The 26,663-nt window shown below is 36.5% G+C and overlaps 1 protein-coding gene and 1 long non-coding RNA gene across 2 annotated transcripts; both read right to left on the reverse strand.

Moving 5' to 3' along the window:
- Positions 1–812: 812 nt before the first annotated feature.
- LOC133866973 (uncharacterized) lies at positions 813–8,686 on the reverse strand. Its single transcript, XR_009899958.1, has 3 exons — positions 8,365–8,686; positions 2,421–2,492; positions 813–1,112 (listed from the first exon to the last, which is right to left on the reverse strand). It is a non-coding gene; the product is annotated as an uncharacterized LOC133866973 (long non-coding RNA).
- Positions 8,687–22,824: 14,138 nt separating this feature from the next.
- On the reverse strand, positions 22,825–24,417 carry LOC133865524 (agamous-like MADS-box protein AGL104). The gene is made up of 7 exons (XM_062301948.1): positions 24,194–24,417; positions 23,810–23,863; positions 23,660–23,675; positions 23,442–23,503; positions 23,168–23,195; positions 23,016–23,077; positions 22,825–22,930 (listed from the first exon to the last, which is right to left on the reverse strand). The coding sequence occupies exons 1-7, from the start codon at positions 24,376–24,378 to the stop codon at positions 22,825–22,827; spliced, it is 513 nt and encodes a 170-aa protein (XP_062157932.1). The 5' UTR covers positions 24,379–24,417.
- Positions 24,418–26,663: the final 2,246 nt, after the last annotated feature.

Genomic DNA, 26,663 nt, shown 5'->3' on the forward strand with positions numbered 1-26,663 from the left:
GTATGTGTATACGATCACTCCATCATAGATATCACACATACACATAGGTCATAAGCAAGGAACATGGCATCTTACTCTTCCATACTAGGATAACATCCGTCAACAAAACACTCGCAACACCATCTCTAATCGTATTTCAGCTTTGTGCCTTGAACGTCAGTAGATCATGAGAGCACTAGAGCTAAACTCAATCATGCTATCACGTCTTTCCTGAAGAACAATAACAGTCAACCTTACTACTCATAGACATGCCATTACTCGCACCTGGGCAATCATGTATCCATGTACTTTCAAGTTCAATGTATGATCTTAACACATGCGACCATCCGATAGAAATATGCATAAGCTCTTTTTCATTAAAACTCTTATGCATACTAATACGTCTAGTAAAAGCTACTCATAACATAAAAACATCACTCATAAAACAATGCTATATATGCGATGCATGAACTGGGGCTAATAATGCTGCTGATACTGATATGTTTCTGATACTGTTATGTTGCTGATACTGATATGCTGTTGATACTGATATGCTGCTGATACTGTTATGTTGCTGATATACTGATACTGCTGGTATGTATGCTCTATACTACATGCTCAATGTTCCGTGCTTGACCAGTATATATTTCACTACTGTATCACGCTGAAATCATGCAGTTGTTAAATCACGTTGTGACGACTCGTTTTTTTTTTATTTAAATAAAACGTAAAACGAGTCATCGCAGTGGCACGACTACGTGTCGCTCAGCCAACATATGGCACATGCCCCATAACATGTACCTGATAATCAGAGTATAACATACATCTATCTATGCAGCGGAAAACATAAATCTGAATAGCGGAAATTACAACTTATACATCTATCACAAATTAATTACAACAAAGAGCCATTTAACATCTATCTGTTTGAGTCTTATTAACACTATAACAATAATGGCTTAACAAAGAATAAGTGACACAAACGTCACAAGCCATACCAAACCTATAAAATAGTGGACAACCCGTGGTCCGACAATTACAACTGTCGCGGCGAGCTTCAGTCATAATATCCCAAGCACACTGCTACCGACCCATCGACTATACCGAAGTACCTGTAGCCAAAGAAACATCATCTACACGGTTGTGGTGGTATCCACATCCGCATAGGTGAAATAATGAGTTCACCGCCTTAGTATACCTCATACTAAGACCTCAGTGGTATAAGACTAACTGAGTTTTCACAAAGAACCAACCTATATATTATTTTAGTCGTGCGAACACTATATTAGCCACAATTTACCAACAGCTAATGCAGCAAACACCGACTATTCAGAAATCATTTAAAACATACTATATAGCTGTGAAAACATGTAGAAGTTCCAGACATCCCTCCTTGGAAGTTTCTACATATAGACCCATCTATAATAATACTTTTCACCGGTCGCTTGGACATATGTGCACACGATCACTCCATCACAGATATCACGTATACACATAGGTCTTAAGCAAAGAACATGGCATCTTACTTTTCCGTACTAGGATAACATCCTTCAACAAAACACTCGCAACACCATCTCTAATCGTATTCCAGCTTCGTGCCTTGACGTCAGTAGATCATGAGAGCACTAGAGTTAAACTCAATCATGCTAACACGTCTTTCCTGATGAACAAGAACAGTCAACCTTCCTACTCATAGACATGCCATTACTCGCACCTGGGTAGTCATGTATCCATGTACTTTCAAGTTCAATGTATGATATTAACACATGACTATCCGATAGAAATATACATAAGATCTTTTTCATGAAGACTCTTATGTATATCAATACGTCTAGCAAAACTACTCATAGCATAAAAACCTCTCTCACAAAACAATGCTATATATGCTATGCATGAACTGGGGCTGATACTGTTATGCTGCTGATACTGATACTGCTGATACTGATACTGTTATGCTGCTGATACTGTTATGCTACTGATATACTGATACTGCTGGTATGTATGCTCTATACTACATGCTCAATGTTCCGTGCTTGACCAGTATATATTGCACTACTGTGTCACGCTGAAATCATGCAGTTGTTAAATCACGTCCTTTTAAAACTAAACAAATCCAGCATTTTATCAATCATTTCGAAGACATTCAAAACTCAGTTTCTTTATCAAATCTACGCAGTTTCAACATGACATGTTCTCAAACAATTTGCATAATTTAAATCTCAACCGCAGAACTTAACACTTTAAATCTAGTCAATACTTTTCACTCTTGCACTATCTCTTAAACATCATTGATATAGTTTAAACATAATCGAAACTAATAAATCATCTCAAAGCATATACATTTCATCATATGGTTGGTTCAGTTTCATAAACAGTATATATATTTTTATCAATCCAATACATATAAAAATATATATTTTCTCAGTGAGTGGAATACCCACCTCGGCTGCATTGGACTCCAACTTGAACTCTACATTGGAGAACCCATTGAAGTCTCCAATTATAACACGATCCTGCAAACATTGGTAGCATTAGACTATGCTATTGAACCCAAACTCTATGACACAGAAACTACCCGCTTGCTCACGCGTCACGTCACTCGCTTCTAAAGCTAGCTAGGTACCTTAAACTATTATTAGGTCAATCATTGATTATAGGTCCACATCTTATCTTGTTTATTACTACACAATGCATTTACTATTTTTACTAGTGCATTTATCTTTGTTGTTTAACATTATTATTCATAACCCTTTTTATGGCCGCTTGTTTTATTTACCAAGTTAGCAATATATTTTGGACTCATATATATGCATATGTACATATACATATATACATGTACACACACAACACTTAAACCTAACCAATGATACTCTAAAATACTTAGTATACATGGGTATGTGGATTAGGTACTTAGTTGCCTTATTATCATATTAATTTAGTAATTCTCATTAGATCAGATTACAATTACATATGGTAGTATATTTATTAACTAAAGCCAAGTATTGTTCTTAGGCTCTAGGTTTGTAATTTATTCCATTTCTTTAACCATTAAATACAATTACTATTATATTTACTACTTTGTCCTTTTAACTAAATGTAGGCATCCTCTAGACTATGTAACCATAATGATTTAATCAAACTAAACTATCAACTCGTATTGCAATATTATACCTTGTGTCCAATCTTGATGCTTATTCATTGTATTACCCCTATATTTATTTCCTATTTAAGATTACCATTCTTAACATTCACTTGTTCACAAACAATTTCCAATAGCCACAACCATGTCAAAGGATCAACCCACACTAAAACCTTCATCCACATAAAGTCTCCTAGCCAAAAGGAGCCTTAATTATTAAAACAACTCCAACCTTTTGGTCCTCTAATACAACACTACCTCAATTCCACTTCGAATTCTTCTTCAATCAACCATCAACAATCTATTCTTAAAAACCACAACCACCTTCACATCAAACTCATTGGAATTAAGAGTTGCCAAGTCAACCCAAAACACCAATCACTCCAATCCAACATTAAACTCAATCTCTAACAAGTAAACATAAACCATTGACATCATCAAATCATCCATCACACCACCACCATCTACAATTTATCAAATAACTAGCAATCTATATCCTCCTACAACCACATACCCAAGTTAAGGTAAAGTCCTCACAACCAATCCATTATAAGTTCAAATCTAACTTCTTACTAAATAAAAGCCTCAAGACATAATCAAAACACTCAATTAAACAATAGGAAGTCAAAGACCCCAAGAGAACCAACCAAAACTCCACACAATCACAACAAGGAGATCAACAAAACCTTTTAAGATTCAAATCACTAATCCAACACAAATATCATATAATCATAGCCATCTATAACCAAAATCACAAACCAACTCAAATAAACCCCCAAAACAGGACACTTTTGAGCCTCTACATCCCACGGGTTCCATCAAAATCATTAGGAATCACGTACATATATTATGCCATTCAATTTCCAAAACAGAGGAAATAAATCAAATACCAAAGACCCAAAATCCATCTCCAATTCGGCTAATACCCCCACATGAACCCTAGATTTCAACCTATAAATCAAACTCCAAAGATAACCCAAATCAATTCTATGAAAACCCATACCATAAATTCGAACCCATATGTTGCAACAATAATCATAATCAACCGGCCAAACAGTAGAAAAACCCCAAATAAAATCATGAAACCCTAATTTCAACAATCAACAATTAATCTACAAAATTATAGGATTTACACCTTGGGGATTTTCCTCAACAAATCCGCCGGAAAACGCCACTGGCAGTCGCCGGAAAACTCGCCGGAAAATCACTCCTGGAGGACCGGGTCTTCCTCACGGGTTCAGCGGGTCATGGGTTGCGGGTCTCTCTCTCGGGTTCAATGGGTTTCGGGTTTCCATGGGTCTTCACCGGAGATCGCGTCGCCGACGTCCTCTGGACTCGACGGCGCCACCCACCGGAGGATCGGGCTCCGATCACTCCTCAACTCTCCCGATCTCATCTCTCTCTCAACATCTCTCGGCTCTCACATCTCTCGGTTCTCTCTCGGTCTCATCTCTCTGTCTCTCCACTCTCTCAATCTCATGATCTCACTCTCTCATTCGGTGAAGAGAAAAGAAAGAAGAAGAAATGAAGAACAGAGAAGATGGCAGAAGAATAGAAGAAGAAAGAAGAAAGTAGAAGAATAAGAGGGGGGGGGGGGGTAGTGCGTGAACCAAGGGAGAAGGGAAAATTACTAAAATGCCACTCACCTATATATATGTATATTTATTTATTTATTTTCTTTTACTTTTCTATTTATTAATTGCAACATTTCCTATTTAATTTTTTCTTGGTCTTTACACACGTCCTCTTAAAATTAAACAAATCCAGCATTTTATCCAACACTTTGAAATCATTCAAAACTTAGTTTCTTTATAAAATCTAAACAGTTTCAACATGACATGTTCTCAAACAATTTGCATAATTTAAATCTCAACCGCAGAACTTAACACTTTAAATCTATTCAATACTTTTCACTCTTGCACTATCTCTTAAACATCATTGATATAGTTTAAACATAATCGAAACTAATCAAATCATCTCAAAGCATATACATTTCATCATATGGTCGGTTCGGTTTCATAAACAATATATACATATTTTTATCAATCCAATACATATAAAAATATATATTTTCTTAGTGAGTGGAATACCCACCTTGGCTGCATTAGACTCACGACTTGAACTCTACATTGGAGAGCCCGTTGAAGTCTCCAACTATGACACGATCCTGCAAACATTGGTAACATTAGACTATGTTATTGAACTCTATACTCTATGACACATAGACTACTCGCGTGCTCACACGTCACATCACTCGCTTCTAAAGCTAGCTAGGTATCCTAAACTATTATTATGCTAATCATTGGTTATAGGTTCTTATTATATCTTGCTTATTAATTAGGAGATGCATTTACTATTTTATTTGCCTACATATTATTATTACATCACATTACCATTGTGAATCCATTAATGGTTTGTTGCTTATTTACTAAGTTAACAATATATATTTAACATGTATGCATGCATATGTATATATGTACATATATACATATACATATACAACTCTTAAACCTAACCGATGATGCACTCAAATAATTTGGGTACAGGGATAGGTGAGTTATCTACTAAATAGTCACCTAATGGATCCATAGTGTATTTATGTGTTTCTATAGGCTTACTAGCTTATATTTACAAAATTAGGGTTATTTAAGTAATTAACATCATAATAGTTGTCCCATATGATATTAACCTTAGACTCTATGTTTATGTCTTAATTCGTTTCTTATCCTTTAAATACAATTACTAATACATTTAATACTTCTATCTTTATTAGTTCCTAGCCATCCAAGTAACTTAGGTTATATGACCCTAATCTTACTTAACACATTAACCTAACAACTCATATTAGATTAGGTTATAATCCTTTTTATAACATATCCGTTTACTAAAGGAAGTTTAAAGCACAAACATGAACTCCTAACATCAAAACCAGCCCATTGACTGCCCCTTTTAACCAAAAGAATTCAAATATACCAACCTCAAGCCTTACACCAAATCATGAATCAATATACCCATACAAGCATAACAAGAAATCTAACCATCAATCATAGCTACCCTTCAAATTAAGTTCTAAAATAAACCCTATTCTTAATCGGTTAACTTATCAAAACAACCCCTTAAAATTCATACAACATTAATCATAATTATTACAATCTCTATTCCAACAATAATCCAAAAATCAAAGAGACCAACTCCAACATCAACAACTCATTCATCAAAATTATCAACCCATAAATTCACCATAAAACCTAGATTCAGATTTAACAAAAGCCATAGCAATCCGCCAAATTTCTTCCCAAAACTTAACCCAATTCTAAAAATCATCAACCATAACCGGGGGAAATAAATCCAAGCTTCAACACCCACAGATTCTGTGACGACCCGTTTTTTTTTTTTTTTTTTTTTTTTCTTATACAAAACGTAAAACGAGTCATCGCAGTGGCACGACTACGTGTCGCTCAGCCAACATATGGCACATGCCCCATAACATGTACCTGATAATCAGAGTATAACATCTATCTATCTATGCAGCGGAAAACATAAATCTGAACAGCGAAAATTACAACTTATACATCTATTACAAATTAATTACCACAAAGAGCCATTTAACGTCTATCTGTATGAGTCTTATTAACACATTATTTACAAACTACTATAGCTTTACAAAGAATATGTGACACAAACGTCACAAGCTATACCAAACCTATAAAACAGTGGACAACCTGTGGTCCGACAATTACAACCGTATACATATACAATACTTAAACCTAGTCCATTAATACACTAAATTACTTAGTGTCCGTAGATAAGTAAATTGGATACCAAGTTACCTTACTATCATTATTAGACATTAAGCTTATGGTTTGTTTATCCACATAAGCCTAATTCAGTAATAAACTTAAGTACTTTTAATATAGATGAATAAGTGCATTAGTTATTTAATTACTAACCATATAAATAGTTTAGATTATAGAACCTTAACCTTATACAACATATTAATTTAATAGCACTTTTTAAGCTACTTACGATCACATAGTATAATATACATTCTTAAAGCTTGAGGCATATACATTAACCTCAAAGCCAAGCATTGTACTTAGGCTTAATTTGCTATTTACGTGGATCTATTCATACCACTTATTACACTTTACAATTTTATTCTTTCTTTAACTATTTCCTTTAGACATCCCAATAACATATTCTCAGTTTCAATCGTATTGGCCATTTACATAATAAGGATCTAAACACTTTTAACTTCAAACATTTCAATCCTTTTCTAACTTCTTTTACTTTACCTCAAAGCATTAGCCATAAGCTCCCATAACTAACCTCCAATTTAAATAATCCCATCAACCATAACTTCTACTAAAATCTCCTAACAAGTACCGCCCTTCACTTCCAAGATATATATGCTCATAATCCAATTTTTACCAAGATCTACCACAAAGCAAGGATCCTCAAAATTAACTGCAAATCAAGGGTCTAGACACCCACAAGCATCAAAGGCCTAAAACCAACTCCTATAAAAATAAAAACCACACATCTCTAATTAATTCAACTTCATCAACACCTAAAATATTTAACATCATAAGCATATCATGGAGCACATATTAGCCCATCATCCACTAAAAATCACCAACCCATGGAAACCTATCTAGAATTCCAACCAAAATCCTTCCAAAAATCAACCCAAAATCATCAAGAACCACATACATAAATCCAGCCCACAAAACCAAGTCAATTAACCCAATTAATAACCAACCCAAGAAGAAATTCCAGAATTTCTCAATCTAAACAACTCATTCATTTAATGAAATTAAAGAACTAAAACTACCAATCCAACAAGAGTTGGTTTTACCAAAACATCCATCAAATTAAAATGTCAAACCACATCAAAACTCAACTTCAAGAACACTAACAACCAACATGGTTCAACCTCATAAAACCAAATGGAAATTCCATCACCACCACACCATTCCATTCGGCTATATTAAGAAAATATTCAATACCAATCAAACCCCAACCCAACATTATAACAAAAACCCCAAAATTTCCAAACAAAACCCTAAATTCGGACTCAACTAGAAACTCCACGAATTAATGTGATTTCAAGCAATAAATCTAATGGGTATGATGGAATATCAACAATAATCTCTCAAAAACCGGAACCCACTACCATTCACTTGATTTCTATGCTCTATAAACAATAGGTAACAACAAAGTACCAAAAAAGGTTAGGGATTTACCATTTTGTTCCAAAACACCGAACCCCCATGGACCAAAAACTCAGTTTTCTTCTCCTCCGGTCCGCAAGTCCCTACATCTCTCACGATCTCAGTGTCTCACCCTCTCGGTAGCTCCCTCTCTCACGAGCTGCATCATCCGGACTGGGTCTCTCGTGACCACACGGGTGTGTGTGTGTGTGAGCTGAAGAGAAGAGGAAAAATGGAAGAGAAGGGAGATGGAGATCGTGCTGCTACAAAGAGGAGAGGAGAAGAAAAGAAATGAAGAGGAAAAGAAAAGAGAGAGTGGGCTGTATGCGTGAGAGAGAAGGAGAAATAAAGAAAATATGAAAAGGAAGAAAGAAAAGGAATGAAAGGTGTGGGCTGGTAAGTGGGGTTTGATGGGAGAAAAATATCTCCCCAAAGTAACCATAGCCACACACATGGCTATGGATAAGACAAAGCCTTTGTCTTATTTTAATACTAGCCTTTAACCTTTCTAAATTGCACTATTACCCTATCTTATTTTATTGTTTTATCCTAAACTCATTTTATTTTAGATAACACAAATATTATCACTGAAAACCTAATTATTAATCTCATCTTATTTAAAAATATAAATCATTAAATGCTAAATACCTTATTATTTTTCTTGGTCTTTACAGATTCGGCCAAGACCCACAAAATCTTAGAAATTCCCTACCAAAGCCACAACTAAAATCACCCCACTGCCAACACACAACCGGCCACAGTACACGGCCAACCAGAACACACACAGCAAATCACAATCAATTGAAAACCCCCCCAAAATCATAAAATCATCCCTAAAACAACATGGATAATTTATCAATAATCTAATCAAGACTAACCTACTTTTTAATCAACACATAATCAACAAAATTAGCAACTAGGAATTAACAAGAAATTACCTAGAGCATTTTCCTAGAAAATCCACCGGAAATCGCTACTGGACCACCAGAAAACTCGCCGGAAAATCGTTCCTTGAGGACCGGGTCTTCCACACGGTTCAGCGGGTCAAAAGTTCGGGTTGCTCAGGTTCTCTTGGGTCTGTCGCTTACAAATTGGACCTCCCTGAGGCAGCTCGCCTTCACCCGGTGTTCCGTGTGTCTTGTTTGAAGAAGCAGCTCGGCCAACACTCAGCTCCCTTGCCCACTCTCCCCTCAGTTGACTTGAATGGCGAGCTCCGCCCAGAACCAGAGGCAATTCTGTACAGTTAAGTGGCGTGGCCACTCTATTACTGAGCTCCTAGTCCATTGGTCCGGCACCCTGTCAGAAGAAGACACCTGGGAGAAGGCTTGGAAGTTGCGGGCTCAATACCCGATCCTTGCGGACAAGGTGCTTTCAGAGGGAGGCATTGTTGTGGACTCAATTGGGCAATTGGGGAATTAGGGCTACGGTAATTGGGAAATTAGGGTTACAATAATTGGGGATTTGATTGTGTATTGCAATTAGGGATTTGGGGGTATTTTGGTAGTGATGTGGCAGAGTATTCTAGAACTCTGCATTTTAGCCTTTGTGGTTGTCGTTTTGCTTTTTGTTATTTTAGCTAGTCTGTTTTGGGTTGTTGTGTTTATTCACTTGGGGGAAATATTCTGCTGTTGAGGGAATATGTGAGCTGGCCATTCAATTGGATCTAGCACTTGAATGGTAAGTCTATAAATAGTAGGCATCAGAAGTCAATGAGGTAAGAAAGAAAATCCTAAAGTCCTTGCTTGTGTCCAGAAGACCGAGCTTCTCTAAATGCTCTTTCAATTCAATATTTTGTACTATTCAGTAAAAGCCTTAGTCAACTTTCCTTGCTTATTCTATAAAATTCCTTGCGCACTTTACATACTGTAAGTGTAGTACACTTCTCAATAAAAAATATTGTAAATTTATTGTTTACCAAAAAGAAGGCCAATCAAAACACTGGAGCTGTCAAAAAAAACTGTGGCATGTAAAAATTAATACTTTGGAGAAATTTCACTTAATCCACTGAAATTCTCACCTTTTTTGCAATGTCTCTCTCTAAAATTCAATTTCTCTCAATTTAGTGTATTCATATTTCAATTGTTTGCAATGTTACGTTTCCGTTAGAATTTTTCCTTAAATCCCATAACAATTCCCAAAATAGCCCTCATATATATATATATATAAACTTTATTTTGCAAAGATTGAGGTATGAATATTTTTATAAATACTGTTAAATCCTGATCAACGCCTTAATCATTGCAATTTTTTTATTCCTAAAACAAGTTGTGGGATTTTGGAAATTTTGGCACCCCTCTGTTAAGACTTTACAAAAAATCTTAACGGATGGGTGACATTGCAAACAATTGAAAGATGAATACACTAAATTGAGAGAATTGAACTTTAGGGAAATATTGCAAAAGTGCTGACAATTCAAGGAAGTTAATGTTCACTGCTGATGTACGTGAGTGATGTAACAGTGGTCAAGCATAAAACACCGCTATATTAGAAATTTATAGCAACATTTTAAAGAAGAATGCCACAATTAGGAAAAATAATATAGGGGACGGTTTTGTAAAAACATCATTGTTGTTCTCTCCAAATGACGTCGTTTATTAGAGAGAATTGGTTGAAGAGTGATGCTCTTTTATGTCCTTCATTCTAGAGTAATGCTGGGCTTTACACTAGCACCATTATCACACTGCTGACGAGGCAATGGCATGGTCATCCGGTCAAATGATACGATCATATATACACATGGTTAGTGAGACATATAGAATCGTAACATATCACTATACGCTCCGCAGTTGACGTCTAGAACAGCTCACTCCATCTCATAAGTCGTCGCCCTTTTTGTGACTTGAATCTGTGACATGATCGATACTTGGCTTTGATACCAAATGTTACATACTTTAGGTAAAACTCAATCTTAAAAAACCGACTTAAAAAGATATAATGCCCAAAAAATTATATACAGATGGTTAGTGAAACACAGGATCGCAATAGAAATCGATTGCATTATACATTTATACCGTCATGGCCGGTTATGGAGGACCAAATTTTTTAACACGAGAATGCACCATCTTCTTGATATTTGGGTAAACAGTTGCATGAGACATTGAGAATGTTAAATACCTTACCATTAATTTATTCAACTAAATGACAAAAATGGGATTTCAATCCAAACTGAAAAGGAATAAACAAAACATTGATGATAGATGTATACTAATTTCCTTGCTATTAATTGAACAAGCTGGCAACAGGGAGCACATTATATTTATCATCTTTGATGTTGATCGGGTGTCAAGATAGTTGATGGTGTGATATGAGCTAGATAGATATATAGTTCGAGGAGTACTGCTTATCCTCTATATACGTGTAGTTGGAAAGTTTCCATTCCCTGCCACATATTTATACCAAAATGTCAATACCAATCATTAACAGCAGTAATTCTTGAAAAATTACGAAACCAGGATCGATAAATTCTACTATATATATCAACTTATGATTAGCAGATAATTGTGAGATATATATAGTCCAAATATAGTTGTACGTTTTGGGATGTTAACAGATTATTGGTACTTCACTAGTCTATCAATGCAGAATTCGTAGCCAAAGATTAGAAGTTCTTTCACCGATATATATATATATATATATATATATATATATAAGGCAAAATAAGAGATTGGAATGTCACGATTTAAATAAAGCGCTAGCCACATTAGTGTTATATATTTCTTAAAAGAACTAATTAATTAAAGTTACAATTGGAGTTTCATTGAGTCACTTATATAACCAAATTTCACATAACAAGAAATATATGAGACTTAATTAGCACTCAGTCATCATCTTATAATCCACCCACCTACATGAGCTTAACTTTCTGAGTGCCATACGAAGAGTGTTTAAATCCCATTCAAACGTTGTTTTAGCTAACACGCTTTAATTAAATGCAGCTATGGGGAAGACCCTTGTTCAAATGTCACTTTCAACGCATTTCAAACGAAACATTTGGATGTCCCGAACTAAGAAGAGTGTTAACTACATTTGCGTTATTACTTCAAAAGGACAAGTCAAATTTATTATTGACGCTCCTAGAGTCACTTATATAACCTAGTTTCACGCAATAAAGAATTAATATGGAACTTAGTACCTAGTCAAAACCTTCACAGTCTACCCACCTAATCTGGACTTTACTTTCTGGGTGTCACGTGAGGAGTGTCTGTTTAAAGCCCGTTCGTACCTTACTTCCACCATGACCCAAATGTATACGGCGAAGACCATTGTTCAAATGTACTCTTTCAAAGCATTTAAAATGAAACACTATGGATGTCATGCTGTAAGGAGAGCGCTAGTTACATCTGAATTATTATTTTAAAAGGACTAGTCAAAGTTACAATTGGACTTAGCACCCATACACCGATACTTTTATAATCTATTCACCCACCTAATGTAGGACTTGACATTTCAAAATGTCACAATCTTCCATACTCCAATTCTCCATGTCTAACTTTCTCATGGAATGCCCTAGCTTGTGACATATAATATTACTAGGTTGGTTCTAATATCATTTGTCATGACTAACAGAAGCGCTAGCCACATTTGTTCTATTATTTTATAAGAACTAGTCAAAGTTACAATTAAATCTCTCAAGAATCATTTAGGGATATAAATCAGGAACCGGTTCTCGGTTATTGGCCAATAACCAGGAGCAGCTCCAAGGTCTCGGTTATTGAAAATTAGTAAACCAGCTCCGAAACCGGGGACCCCGGTTAACCAAAGCTTACACAGTTATCCAGGGTAAAACCGGTTATTCAGACTGGTTACTTGAAGAAAAAAAAAAAAGGAAAATTTTCTCAATGAAAGAAAATCAGAAAAACAACACATTCAGAGACGGTGCAACAATTAAACGAATCAGCTCCAAATGTGCCAAAAACAACACAATAATTCAAAATCCCAAAAGAAAAAAAGAATTTGACAAAATAAATAACTCACGAATCGGATCCAATACATCCAGAGACGGTGCAACAATTAAACGAATCAGCTCCAAATTTGCCAAAAACAACACTAATTCAAAATCCCAAAAGAAAAAAATAAAATGACAAAATAAATAACTCACGAATCGGATCCACCGTCCATGGAGCGAAATAGAAACCGGCTGTTCAGCTCTCTCTCTCTCAAACTCGCAGACATGGCTGCGCCGCTGCAGTACCTGGAGACGCTGCGCACCGCGCACCCGGAGCTTGCAGATCTGCACCAGTGCAAGCTCTGGCACCAGCTCACCGCCAAGCTCGAGCAGTTCGTCGCCCTAAGCGTCTTTCAGGTCCGCTTTCCTTCGATTTTCCCATTTTCTTAGTTTCTTTACAGAACCTTAGCTCCTTAGAACTTCTTCAATAACGGTGTGGAAGGCTCTAGGCTCTAGGCTCTAGGCTCCAGGCGTGCGACCTTGGCGACGTGTGTGTGTGTGTGTGTGTGTGTGTGTGTGTGACAGAAGGATATGTGAAGTGAAGGAGAAGGAAGAGCTAACGAATGCGCTGGAATGGAAGAAGAGGCTGGAAGGCTTCAAGTGGAAGCTATTTTATATTATTTAAAATATAATTATATATATTCGCAAGACACCAAAGCAGGGAAAGCACTTGACTTCAAAAAAAAAAAAAAAAAACAGTTAAAGCACTCTCTAGATATTGGACCTGTAAACCAATCTTCCAGACCGGTCTTTTGCCTAGCCCAAACAAAAAGCCCATGTACAATATATATATATATATATATTATAGGCCCATTCAAGAATAATATATTATATATATACCCTCGAAGTCGGTTATCCAGTTATAACCGGGTGTCTAAAAAATTAATAACCGGCTCCAGCTTCGAGTACGCGGTTACCTGGAGCCGGTTTTCCGGTCGGTTATAACTGGTCCAAAATTACACCCCTAAAATCACTTATATATCTAGTTTCACCTTTACAAAGAACTAAAGACTTACGACTCGTAAAATACATTCACAATTGACCCATCTAATGTAAGATTTAACATTTTGGGGTGCCAAAACCTTTCCCATTCAAATTTTTTACGTCTCGGTTAGAAGTCACGTAATGTTGTAATGCCCTAACGCTGTATAGTGTTGCTAGCTAGGTTGACTATGATTCCATTCGTAATGTTGTAGTGCCCTAATGCGGTATAGTGTTGCTAGCTAGGTTGACTATGATACCATTTGTCATTACCTAAGGCAGTGTTAGCCATATATATGTTATTAATCCAAAACTATTAGTTAAAGTTATAATAATTAGAGCTCCAATAATCATTTTCAGTGTTCTTTGGTGTTTGCCTATGTTTAGAAAACTTGAGTAACTGTAAAACATTTTCGATCAGTCAACAACGAAACATGCACCGTATTGTTTTTTGTCAAATAGTTTGTTGGAAACAAATATGCATCTCATGCACATCAAACACAATGGAAGAAAAACAAGAACGAATTAGTAGTATTGCATGCACATCAAACACAATGTTTTATAAATCAGAATTTTCTTGGCATTGAAACACACCATCTTTCTAGTGGTCTCTTGCTCTCTCAACAACGCTACATATGGAAGCTAAGTCAGTTTCTTCTCCCATGGCCTCTGCTCATAATCTTTCCCTCTTTGATGGTGATGCCTTTAATGATGCAACCTTGTATCAGTGTGTAGTTAAGGCCCTTCAGTATGTTTTGATCACTCACCTAATCTCTCATTTGCAGTCAACAAAGTCTTTCATTTCATGCACTGCCCTACAATTTTCTTTGGACTATTATACATCAAACGCAGTCTTCGCTATCTTGAGTAGGCTTTGCATTTTGGTTTGCTCATTCGCCAATCCAATTCTATAGCATTACATGCTTTTTCATATCCAATTCTATGGCATCTAGCTTGTTTTTCTTGGCCCCAACTTGATTTCATGAAACTCTAAAAAGCAGTCTATCGTTGCAAGATCTAGCTTAATTAATGTAACAATCCACCCTCAATAACACAATATTGTCCGTTTTTGGCTCCTTCAAACCAGACTTTCCAAGAGGTCACACATCCTGATACTACTCTCGCAGACCTCAATAACACAATATTGTCCGCTTTTGGCTCTTCCAAACTAGACTTTTCAGGAGGTCACCCATCTTGGTAATACTCTCACAGAAGCACGCTTAACTGCGGAGTTCTGATAGATTCATGGCTATCACAACTTTGAAAAGTATTGTGTCAAAAATGGTGCGTTTATACATATAAGTAAATCCCAATTTTCAGGCGATGTAGGACGTCACAATCACCCCTTATTGGGACCCAGCGTCCCCGCTGGCGATCCTCAAGGGATCACCCCATTCTTGGCGTCCCAGCGAGTGCCCGCTAGCGACTCTCATGGACTTGTGCATGCTCCCCTCATCTCAAGCTGGACAATGGCTTTGATACCATTTGTAACGACCCACCCCCAATGACACAATATTAATTGTTCGCTTTTGGCTCCCCTAAACCAGACTTCCCAGGAGGTCACTCATCCTGGTACTACTTTCGTAGAAGCACGCTTAACTGCAGAATTCTGATAGGTTTATAACCATCACAGCTTTAAAACGCGTTGTATCAACAAGTGTGTTTATATATATAGGTACATCGATCCCCATTCCCAGGTGATGTAGGATGTCACAATTAATATGGTTGCAAAATTTACTCAACGAATTGGGAGTGTTTCTTCTTCATCCTCCTGTGTTTTGGCATGGTAATAATGGTGCTACTTATCTTTCTAGGGTAATACTTGAGTGTAGCAAAATTTCCGGAATTCATCCGGAAATTTTGCTACTCCGTAGCAGTGCCCATCTTTCTATTAATCCAATGTTTCATGCTCGTACAAAGCATGTTGCCATCATTATCATTTTTTCCGCGAAAAGGTTGCTTCAGGTGATCTACCTGTCAAGTTTATTTTTGGTCGTGATCAACCCGCTGATATCCGGCCTCACCTAGCCGTTGGTCGCTACCAAGCTCTCTTCTCTTTAGTCCAAACTCAACGTCTGATGTTGAACTTGAGAGGGGCATATTGAGACAATTAATCCCGTGCATGATCTCCACCAACAATATACAAGGCGACTCCCCTACCCAATTGTTGACAGTACCAGAAATAGGAAGATTTGCCCAACAATAAATGACTTCCGAAAACCAAAGTTCTTCCCTAAACAAACGTTGTACCCTCATGCATGTATTTAATTTGCATGAGACTTGTATTCTGAACGATCGAGTGTGTAGAAATATATAATCAAATCATACATTTTTCAAATTGTTTTATAGGCCATATTGAAGGTCGACCCTATATTCTTTTTGGTCTAGTCTTAAAAAGACGGATGTTTATATCTATAAGATATATGCATATATATGATTTACTTTAAAATAACGCTAAGGATGACAGTTGCATAAAAGGGGAGTAGAAACAATATGTTCTCACTTTTCCCGTTGTTTGCCAGTCTTGGTTCGCAGATATATGCTTACTTACAGCATCCTAATTAAATACAGTGAAGTTGTCTCATATGACAGGACAATTATCTTTTCTCTCAATGTTATTGCAGGCAGAGATTGGTTTGTTTGGGTGTTGAATTTTTGAAATTAGAATTGAATTTTTATTCTCTTTGTGAATTTCGAGGCAAAGAAATATGTTTAGGTGTTGAATTTTTGAGATTGAAAAAAATTATTTTTTAATAGTAAGAAATGATTGGAAGTTTGAAAAGTTGTGTATAATGATTGGTATTGTGAAAAGTTGTGTGGAATAATGATTTAAATAAGGGTTAAATACCTTATTGCCCATGTGGTTTGCGACCTTTATTTTTTGTCCTCTGAATTTTACTTTTTATCATAGATGGTATCTACAGTATGGAAAAAGATGAAAATGGTACATCCGTCCATTTTTCCATCCAAAACTAATGTCCAGCTATGTCATCCTACAGGTGTCGGCGTACATACGCGACACCTGTCCCCGTGGCACACCTCAGCGTTGACGTGGCTACCTTTTTTTTTTTTTTTTTTTTAATTTTAATTTTAATGATTTCTTATATATATATATATATAAAATCTAGGGTGGTTGCCACCCTCATTTTGGTCAAGGGAAGCTACCCTCAAAGTACCATTTCTGATATTTATTCAAATCACAGGAGGCACATCATGAAATTTATAAAACCACAAGGGTATATATTGGAAAAAAAAATTGTGTTTAAGTAACAAACATTTGGTCATTTTTTTGGATTATATCAATTGGTCACGCATATAATTTTGTGTTTCCAATTGTTACATATGGCTAATTGTGTTTTGTTTTGTTTTTTTGTTTTTTTTTTTCTTTCTTTTATTTTATTTTATGAAGGGTTCAATTCTTGTTAACATGTTATTTTGATACACGATAGGCATACATATTACTTTTGGTTCAAAACAGGCATACCAAATATTATTTGTGTATAAAGTACCATTTGTGATATAATTACAAAACTAAAGTACCATTTTTGGTACTTATTAAAACCACAAGGATATATATTGGAAAAAAAAATTGTGGTTTTCAATTTTAAGTTTTTTTTATTTTTTAAAAATAAAAATTCTAGCGGTGGCTTTTGAGCCACACAGGGGTGGCCGGCCACCCCCAAACCAAATGGGGGTGGTTTTGGCCACCCCAAAAAATGGCCTTAAGGGTGGCTAAGCCACCCCCTTGGCCAAAATGGGGGTGGCATGTGGCCCAAAGGGGGTGGCTGGGCCACCCTAGAATTATTATTATTATTATTTTATTTATTTTTTTTTTAAGAAATCATTAAAATAATAATAATAATAATAAATGATAGCCACGTCAGCGTTGAAGTATACCACGAGGACAGGTGTCGCGTATGCATGTCGACACCTGTAGGACATGAATAGACCTTAGTTTTGGACGGGAAATTAGACAGAGGTACCATTTCCATCTTTTCCCATACCACAGGTACCAAATTTGGTAAAAAAGAAAACTGAGGGGGCAAAAAATAAAGGTCGTAAAGCACAAGGGTATAAGCTATTTAACCCTTTAAATAATAATTATTTATTATATATTGATTTAAATATTGATTGTTTAATTAAAAAATAAATAAATAAAACCTTTTTTTTTTTTTAAAAAAAAAAAACATAATCAAAATTATTATTTTTTTTAAAAAAAACAATAGAGTAGCCACCCCTGCCGGGGGTGGCCGCGCACCATGCACCCCCGGCCACCTCTGGTCATCAAATTAGAGTGTCAGTCTTAAATTGAGACTAAATTCGGGTGGAATTCGAGTTTTTTTACAGGTGGATAAGTTTTAAAAAAAACCCAAAATAGAATAAGGATTCTGACGTAGTAGAAGACTAAGGTAACTAATCAAAGAACAGCGTCTTCGATTCTGCAAGGAGAAGCGTCTTCATCTTCTACCCCAAAAGATAAAACAAGCCCGCAGGCTAAAATAAAGATAAAACTCTGCAGAGTATTTGAGAGAGAATTCTTTAATTTTATAACAATTCCATTGATTCTGAATTTTACATAATAAGTAAGCCTATTTATAGAAGAGAAATACTTGTGGAAAAAGTAAACCTATCCCTAGTAGTAAAAGTAAACCTTTCCTAATAGCAATAGTAAACCTTATTCTAGTAATAAAAGTAAAACTTATTCTAAAAGGAAAAGAAATAAAACAAATCCAATCCTAGTAAGGAAGGAAATAAAGCTACTAGCAAATCTAGTCCTAGTAAAGAAAAAACATAAAGTCTTGGCTTGACGATCAAGTCTTTCCTTTTGTATTTCCATTGTCTGCGAATAGGTAAGCCTTGAATTAAACGGTGCTGCTTTAGTATTATTTTGAACATCTTTTCTATTTTCGTTTTCATTAAAAATATTAATAAATTCCGTCCTACATCAGACACCCCCACTTGAAAAAAACTCGTCCTTGAGTTTTCTTTGCGATATGTCACACACGGCTCTTCCGGAGAAAGATATTTGGAAAAATCTACATAGATAGCGTGCGGCTCTTCCGGAGAAAGATATTTGGAGAAATCAACATAGATAGTGCCAAGACACGACTTTTCATTTTCGTCTCCTTCCATAATAATTTCTCCAAATATTTTTTTCTTGATGTCACCTTCAACTTGATTGTCTTCTTCAAAGGAATCACCATTGTCATTTATTTCTGTAGTGATCGTGATGGGCTGCGCTTGTGGTGGATATTCTTCCACTGGTATAGTAGTTGGAACCAATGGTTGTGGTTGCACATGTTGTTTCTCTAACAGCAACTCCACTTTTTTACTGTAAAATAAAATCTGAGTAATGTTTACCGATTGAGAATGTGAAACGACTTCTCTCGGTTACTAGTGTCTCGGTTCCTCGCTTGATCCATCCGATCTTGTATGGAGCAGGGTGCTTCTCAGTTTTCAAACCCAACTTCGATACCATCTCCTTTGACACTACATTCTCCCCACTACCACCATCAATAATCACATCACATACCCTTTGGTTGACTGTGTAGCGAGTACGAAAAATCTTGTGCCTTTGGGATTGATCTTCTTGCCTTGGGGTCAAGAGCAAACGTTGAATTACTAAGGATCGGGAAAGTGGGATTCCCTCATCAGCGTCAGCCAACTCCTCTTCCTCATATTCGGGTGTATCATCATCTCCATGCTCGGATCCTTCTTTTGGCTTAGGTTCGATCAAGTTTACCATTTGTCTCCGGGGACATTGATGAGATCTATGTCCTGGTTGGTTGCATTTGAAACACTTGTCTGGACTGGGCCGTGCGTACGGATTGTTGGATGGTTGTCTCGGGATGTTTGAACAGTTACTGGCTCCTTTTCCCGTGGAAGTCACTGGTTGACTTGGTGTGACCGTCGGAACTAGAGATTGCTTTCCCCGACCTTGTATCGCTCGGGTTTCGCTCCCAAGTTGGTGCTCTAGGCCGCTCCAATTGCTTCTCGGCTCGAGTTGCCAAGCTAACTGCCTCGTTCAAAGTAAAGACAGGATGCATAGAGACTTTATCTTGTATTGCTACACGTAGTCCACCAATAAACCTTGCAACTTGTTGATCTTCTGTCTCCATGAGATCATTCCGGGTGGATAGGCGATAGAAATCATCAACATACGCCTGGATGGTTCGACCTCCTTGTCGACATTCTTGGTATTGCTAGAATAGTCGTTGCTCAAAATCCGGTGGTAAAAACCGTGCTTTGAGTAGCCGCTTCATCTTCAACCATGAAGTTACCGGTCCCTTCCCTTGTCGGGCACAAGAAATCTGTAATTTCTCCCACCAAGCAGAAGCTCCTCCCTTGAATTTGTATGCCACTAATTTCACCTTGCGATCCTCGCGAATATTCATGTAATCAAAGAACCTCTCTACCCCTGTCACCCAATCTAGGAAATCTTCAATTTGAAGATGCCTATTGAATGATGGGAGATCAATCTTCATTCGGTATTCATGGAATTCCTCCCTACCGTGATCCTGACGTCTGGGTTGCTCTCCATAAGCATCCTGGTGGCCAGCGCCTTCATAGACATTCCCCATATGGCCAGCTCCACCGCGCTCATAACCTTTGAAGCCTGCGCCGCCGCCATGACCGGCGCTCCTACGTCCTTCACCTCGTCGATCTACTCCATCGTTCTGTCCGAACACCCCTTCAGCGAAGTCTTCATCGTCACTAAGATCCTCATAGACCGGTGGTCGGTTTATGGGTGCAAGTTGTCGGTGAAGAATAGGCCTCACTCTAATCCCATCGTCATCATGGGCATCATTGTCCCTATGATTACGATTAGGACCCATGTGCATGCGCTCCATCATCTCTCGCATCTGGCGCATCTCTTGTTGCATCTCTTGTCGCATTGTTTGCTGGAACTCTTGGAATTTGGCTTTCCAAGGAGCCTCCCTGTCACGATCAGTGTCGTTAGGGGGATTGTCACCGTTGCGTTGATTGGCCATGATCAGGATAAAGCCTGCTTTGATACCAACTGACGTAGCGGAAGACTAAGGTAACTAATCAAGGAACAGCGTCTTCGATTCTGCAAGGAGAAGCGTCTTCGTCTTCTACTCCAAAAGATAAAACAAGCCCGCAGGCTAAAATAAAGATAAAACTCTGCCGAGTATTTGAGAGAGAATTCTTTGATTTTATAATAATTCCATTGATTCTGAGTTTTACATAATAAGCAAGCCTATTTATAGAAGAGAAATACTTGTGGAAAAAGTAAACCTATACCTAGTAGTAAAAATAAACATTTCCTAATAGCAATAGTAAATCTTATTCTAGTAGTAAAAGTAAAACTTATTTTAAAAGGAAAAGAAATAAAACAAATCCAATCATAGTAAGGAAGGAAATAAAGCTACTAGCAAATCTAGTCCTAGTAAAGAAAAAACATAAAGTCTTGGCTTGACGATCAAGTCTTTCCTTTTGTATTTCCATTGTCTGCGAATAGGTAAGCCTCGAATTAAACGGTGCTGCTTCAGTATTATTTTGAACATCTTTTCTATTTTCGTTTTCATCGAAAATATTAATAAATTCCGTCTTACATCAGATTCTATTCTGAATCCAAATGCACCTGCTCCCTTTGGTAAAGCCCCCCTTATTCTCTCTTTTTTTTTTTTTTTTCACTTCTCCTAAAAAAGAGCTAACTTCAAATTATTTTAATTTATCGCATTTTATATCACATTAATCATTTTTTATTGCTATTCAATTAAAAAAATTCATTATAAAACAAAACATTTTCCCTTTTTCATAAATTTTTTTCAAACTTTTTACTATTTTATATCACGCCAGTCCCATTTCAATACTATTAAAAAATTAACAAAGAAAAAATATCCGTTTACCAAAAAGGGCCTAAGTACCTGTCAGATAAATTTCAGTCCACGATGACAAGTTGACGTCAATAGGTTGTCCGAAATCAGGACGGTGCACATTATTGTCATCCACCAGACCACTTCTCGGGCTGATGTGTTCATCAAGATTAATATTTTGTCGGTGATGAAGAAGAGTCCGAGGTGGCGGCTGACCTCTGAAAGGAAAAAGAAAAAAAAAAAAAGAAAAAAAAAAGGGGTTTTGAGATCGATCATATCATATTGAAGCAATGTAATAAGATTTTGTTGCCAAATCCAACCGAAGCACCTCAGAGGAAGAAGGCCATTCGAATCCAAAAAATTCAGGATCTGGACTTGTGGGTCTCTTTCAGTAAGCCAATCCAGCTTTGAAGGCGTTTGTACCTAATCACAATGGCAAGGAAATTACATAGAGTTTTTACTCCTAACTATACACAAAATATGTAGTTTTTAATTCACCTTGTGTAAAATCGAAATCTCTTTGCATATTCTTTTTCATCTTTTCCTTATTTATGCTATGATGATTTGAGTTACGCGCGTACATACCTCTGAAGTCGACGGTGCTCCAGAAGAATTATACTTTTCCTCCAAAACTTGCTGTTCCATCATGTCTCAGAAGTTTTAGGATATATATATATATATATATAAATGGAAGAAAAATATAAGGAAGTGGGTTGTGGATCTTAATTATACCTTGCGCAAATGCACACGTCTTAAAGTTTCTTTAAGGATTTGCTCCCGAAACTCAACCTCGTACAATGTTGTGATTTCCAAAGGATCTCCTTCAAATATTCTACCAGGAAGAAGAGATAAACAATGATCTACAACTACAGAAATTAGGGTTTTATATGCATTGGTAGATGAAATTAAGTGGATACCTTAGTCGGTTCTCCATATCTTCCATTTGGGATTTACAGCTAAGGATTTCTTGTTGAATCTCCTGTCCGAGTATAATTGTTCTTAACAGTGAAGAATGAAGATGACAACCAATTATTTGCTCAACGAAAATTAGTTCTCATACATTTAATACCTCAAGTTGTGAATCAGTACTCGCTGGGCTGCTTCACAGGACAGCAGTAACAAATTAAAATAGGTTAAAAACCAATTACCGTAACTTAAACATCAGTACTACTAGGGATAAAGTCGGATTTAGCTTAGGTGCAGTAAAAAAATTACAGTTTTTTTCAACAGTATGCTGAACCATTGAGAAACTACAGTACGTCTAAGTCTGCTAAACTGTTAAAAAAAATTACTGTACAGCACTTGAGCCAAATCGGAGTAAGGGGTTGTGGGAAAAAGCAAACCTGGCTTCTTTATAGGTTCGATCTGCTTCCCCCTTTAGCTTACCAAGAACTCTTCGGAGATTCTGCAAATATGTTTAGATTCGTCATCTTAAACAAATTCACAGCCAGCCTTTAAACGAAGGCAATAGATGCATGCCTCGCCTGTTGAAGGTTTATATTTACTATTTAGAAATTGCTGTTGTATTTTCTTCTTCTGGGCATATTTAGAGAGTGCTTACCACTTGGTTGTGCAGCCTTTGAAATTGCATGGAACGTGAAAAGAACCATCGAAGAATTTAAGAAAAGAGAAGAAAAAAAAACGTCGTTAACACCAACAGAACATAGTTGTAGCCGCTTAAAAACCGATCTGAGAACCAAGATCTCCTTACCGTCCTCGCTCATGCTCAGGATGATTAACATACCGTGCCAGAATCTCTTCAATGCTTCAACAAACCAAAAAACCAGATTGTTTTACTTAAACTGAGTGGACGAATATAATATAATTTAGATTACACATACCTAAGAGGACATAATCAGAGATCAAATATATATATATATATTTTATTCTCTCTCTTACAAGCGTGTGTTTGTATATATGTGTGGATATATATTTGATGGTAGAAAACAAAATATTTCAGAGAGAAACCAACAACAACGAGAGAAAAGAAACATCAACATCACAGAGAACAGAAATTTTATGATCGAGATTATTAGGCAATTATAATAAGAGAAGCGGAAATCTAAACCATATAATATATATATCTTAAGCAGACCTCTTATTTCCTGAAAAGTGACTGACTCTTCCTGACGGGGAAAACATGATGAGAGCTACATCAACATCACAGAGAACAGAAAGTTCATAAGCTTTTTTGATAAGTCCGTTTCTCCTTTTGGAGAAAGTGACCTGCCTATTTGTGGTATTTTCAATTCTCTTAATCTGAAGCTTCACCCTCCCCATCTCTCTATTCTTTGTTTCTTGAGGTTCTTTGCCTCTTTGTCTCTCTTTTGCTGCAATGAAGTTAAAAAAGTTGGAAGAACATTGAGATAAGAAGGAAGGCAAAAAGAAAAAAAGAAAAAAAAAGCAGAAAAACATTGAGTTTTGTCACTGTCAGGCCATTCATAGAAGATGACGAGAGAGAGAAAGAGGTGCAACGGTGTAAGACTTACTTGGGAGATTTGGAATTAAAGGTGGTTGCGTAAGTTCTCAAAATCTACATAAAAGTATTTTGGACTCATTCTCTTGATGATATCATGAGATTAGGGGTGATAATTCGTTTTTGCTTGTCGGGTTGGGTTATGTCAAGATGTGGACAATTTAAATTAAACTAGTCAAATGCTTTAATCCTAACATGTAATTTAAATTAAATCAGTTACATTTTTTTTTTTGGGGTATAATTACAGTGGAGTGAGTAAATGGTGGACATTGATGATGAACAAATCATCTTTCTAATTCCCGAAGGCAATGTATTGGTTTGAAGCACCGTGCAATTGGAATCACAGGGAAACGAGGCAGTGAGTAATAATCTTAGCATAAGTGGCTCCCAATCATATCAATTCCCTTAACGCATCCTAACTGAAAATTTTGGAACCTTTTTCTTTTATTAATTATTTCCCCTGACTATTTCTGTGAGAATCCTAGCAAATGTTATAATCAGACTTCATAAAAGCCATTGAAATTTTGTATAGAAATAGCTAAACGGGCATCTTTCTGCGGTGGGGGTCCCAGGTAGGTAGCACATAGAGTGATCTTTCATTTGTGGTTTTGGGCGTGGTAGACGAGGACGATCACACTGCCACAAGTCTTTGCGATTGCCACATGTCTTCGTTTTCTTGTTTTCTTCGAACTTCAGAGTGATCTGCACTCACTCCCAGGGAGCCTATCCCGCGAGGTCGCACGTATGAACTGTGTGAACCCCTGACCACTGTTCTCTCGAGGCATAATTTGACATATATAGTGCCCACCTGAAACCCTATCCGTGGCTCCCCCTACTCAAACCCTGTGAGATATTATATGCTCAGGAAAAAAAAAAAAAAAAAAAGAAAAAAAAAAAGAAAAAGAAAAAGAAAGTACCCTTTGAGTGATCAGACGTACGTGATCGAATATTAGAAATGAGTTTGTGGATGGGAAATACGTATAGTACAGATAGATACAAGTAAATGCATATAACCTGATATGAGAATAACAATTTTTTTGTGATATATATGTTCATGTCCATATGATAAATGAACAATTATGTTATGGAGTAATTAAATAAATCTATGTAAAACAAAATCTTTATACAGTACTTAGAGAATGTATAGTTTAGACTTGTTGGCTAACATAAATGTATAAAAAGATTACATGTCATAAGTTATATAAAGCAATCTAACAGTGTAAAAGTAGAAAATATGTACTATTGAGAGTCAAAAACTATATATTTGACGGTGTTGAAAAAATAATGTAATAAAGAAGAAGAATAGAAAAGAAACACTAAAAGTGTTATAAAAATATTAGGTGAGAGCAACAAGAATTAGAAACAAAAAGATAGCAAACTTTCCACTAAGAAAAGTCTGTAATCAAAAGCTAACTTATTAATATTTGCATCTAGTGCATCAAATCATAAGTTGTTTAGTTGGATGGTAAAATGTCATATTTTCATTCTTTGAGGCAAAAGTTCATTCAAACCTCCTGAACTATAATCATGCAAATTAAACTTTTATTAAAGACTCTCAAAACAGCCTACTTGAAGGAATCTCCTTCCCTCTTTGTTCAATAAAAATTGGTTTAACCATAGAAGTACTACTAAACCTTCCTTGGTATGTAATGATCTAAAATTATATACAGTAGACGAGACAGAGCATCAAAAGTAATATTTTAGTAAGCATTTTAAAAAAGTTTGAGGTTGCTAGAAACCCCCCAAGGGTGGTGGTAGCTTTGTCCCTAAGTGACTTCTTATCCATTAAAGGTCCGTTATAGGTATATAGTTGTTGGAAAATTGTGATGATTTGTGGATAAATAACTATGGACCCCGTTTAAACAAGCCCATTACATGACAAATTATCATGCAACAATTGTATAGCTACAAGCCCACCATGTGGCGTACAATTAGGCAACTCTACTAATGTGTCACTAATCCGGGTTTTGGATGGTTTGGGCCAAACCGTCCGGGATTAGTTACGAACGGTTTGGGCCAAAACTGTCCGTAACTGGTTATGGACGGTTTGGGCCCAAACCGTCTAGAATTTGTTGTGGACGGTTTGGGC

The sequence above is a fragment of the Alnus glutinosa genome, chromosome 4 (assembly GCF_958979055.1).
Source record: "Alnus glutinosa chromosome 4, dhAlnGlut1.1, whole genome shotgun sequence".
Classification (NCBI taxonomy): Eukaryota; Viridiplantae; Streptophyta; class Magnoliopsida; order Fagales; family Betulaceae; genus Alnus; species Alnus glutinosa.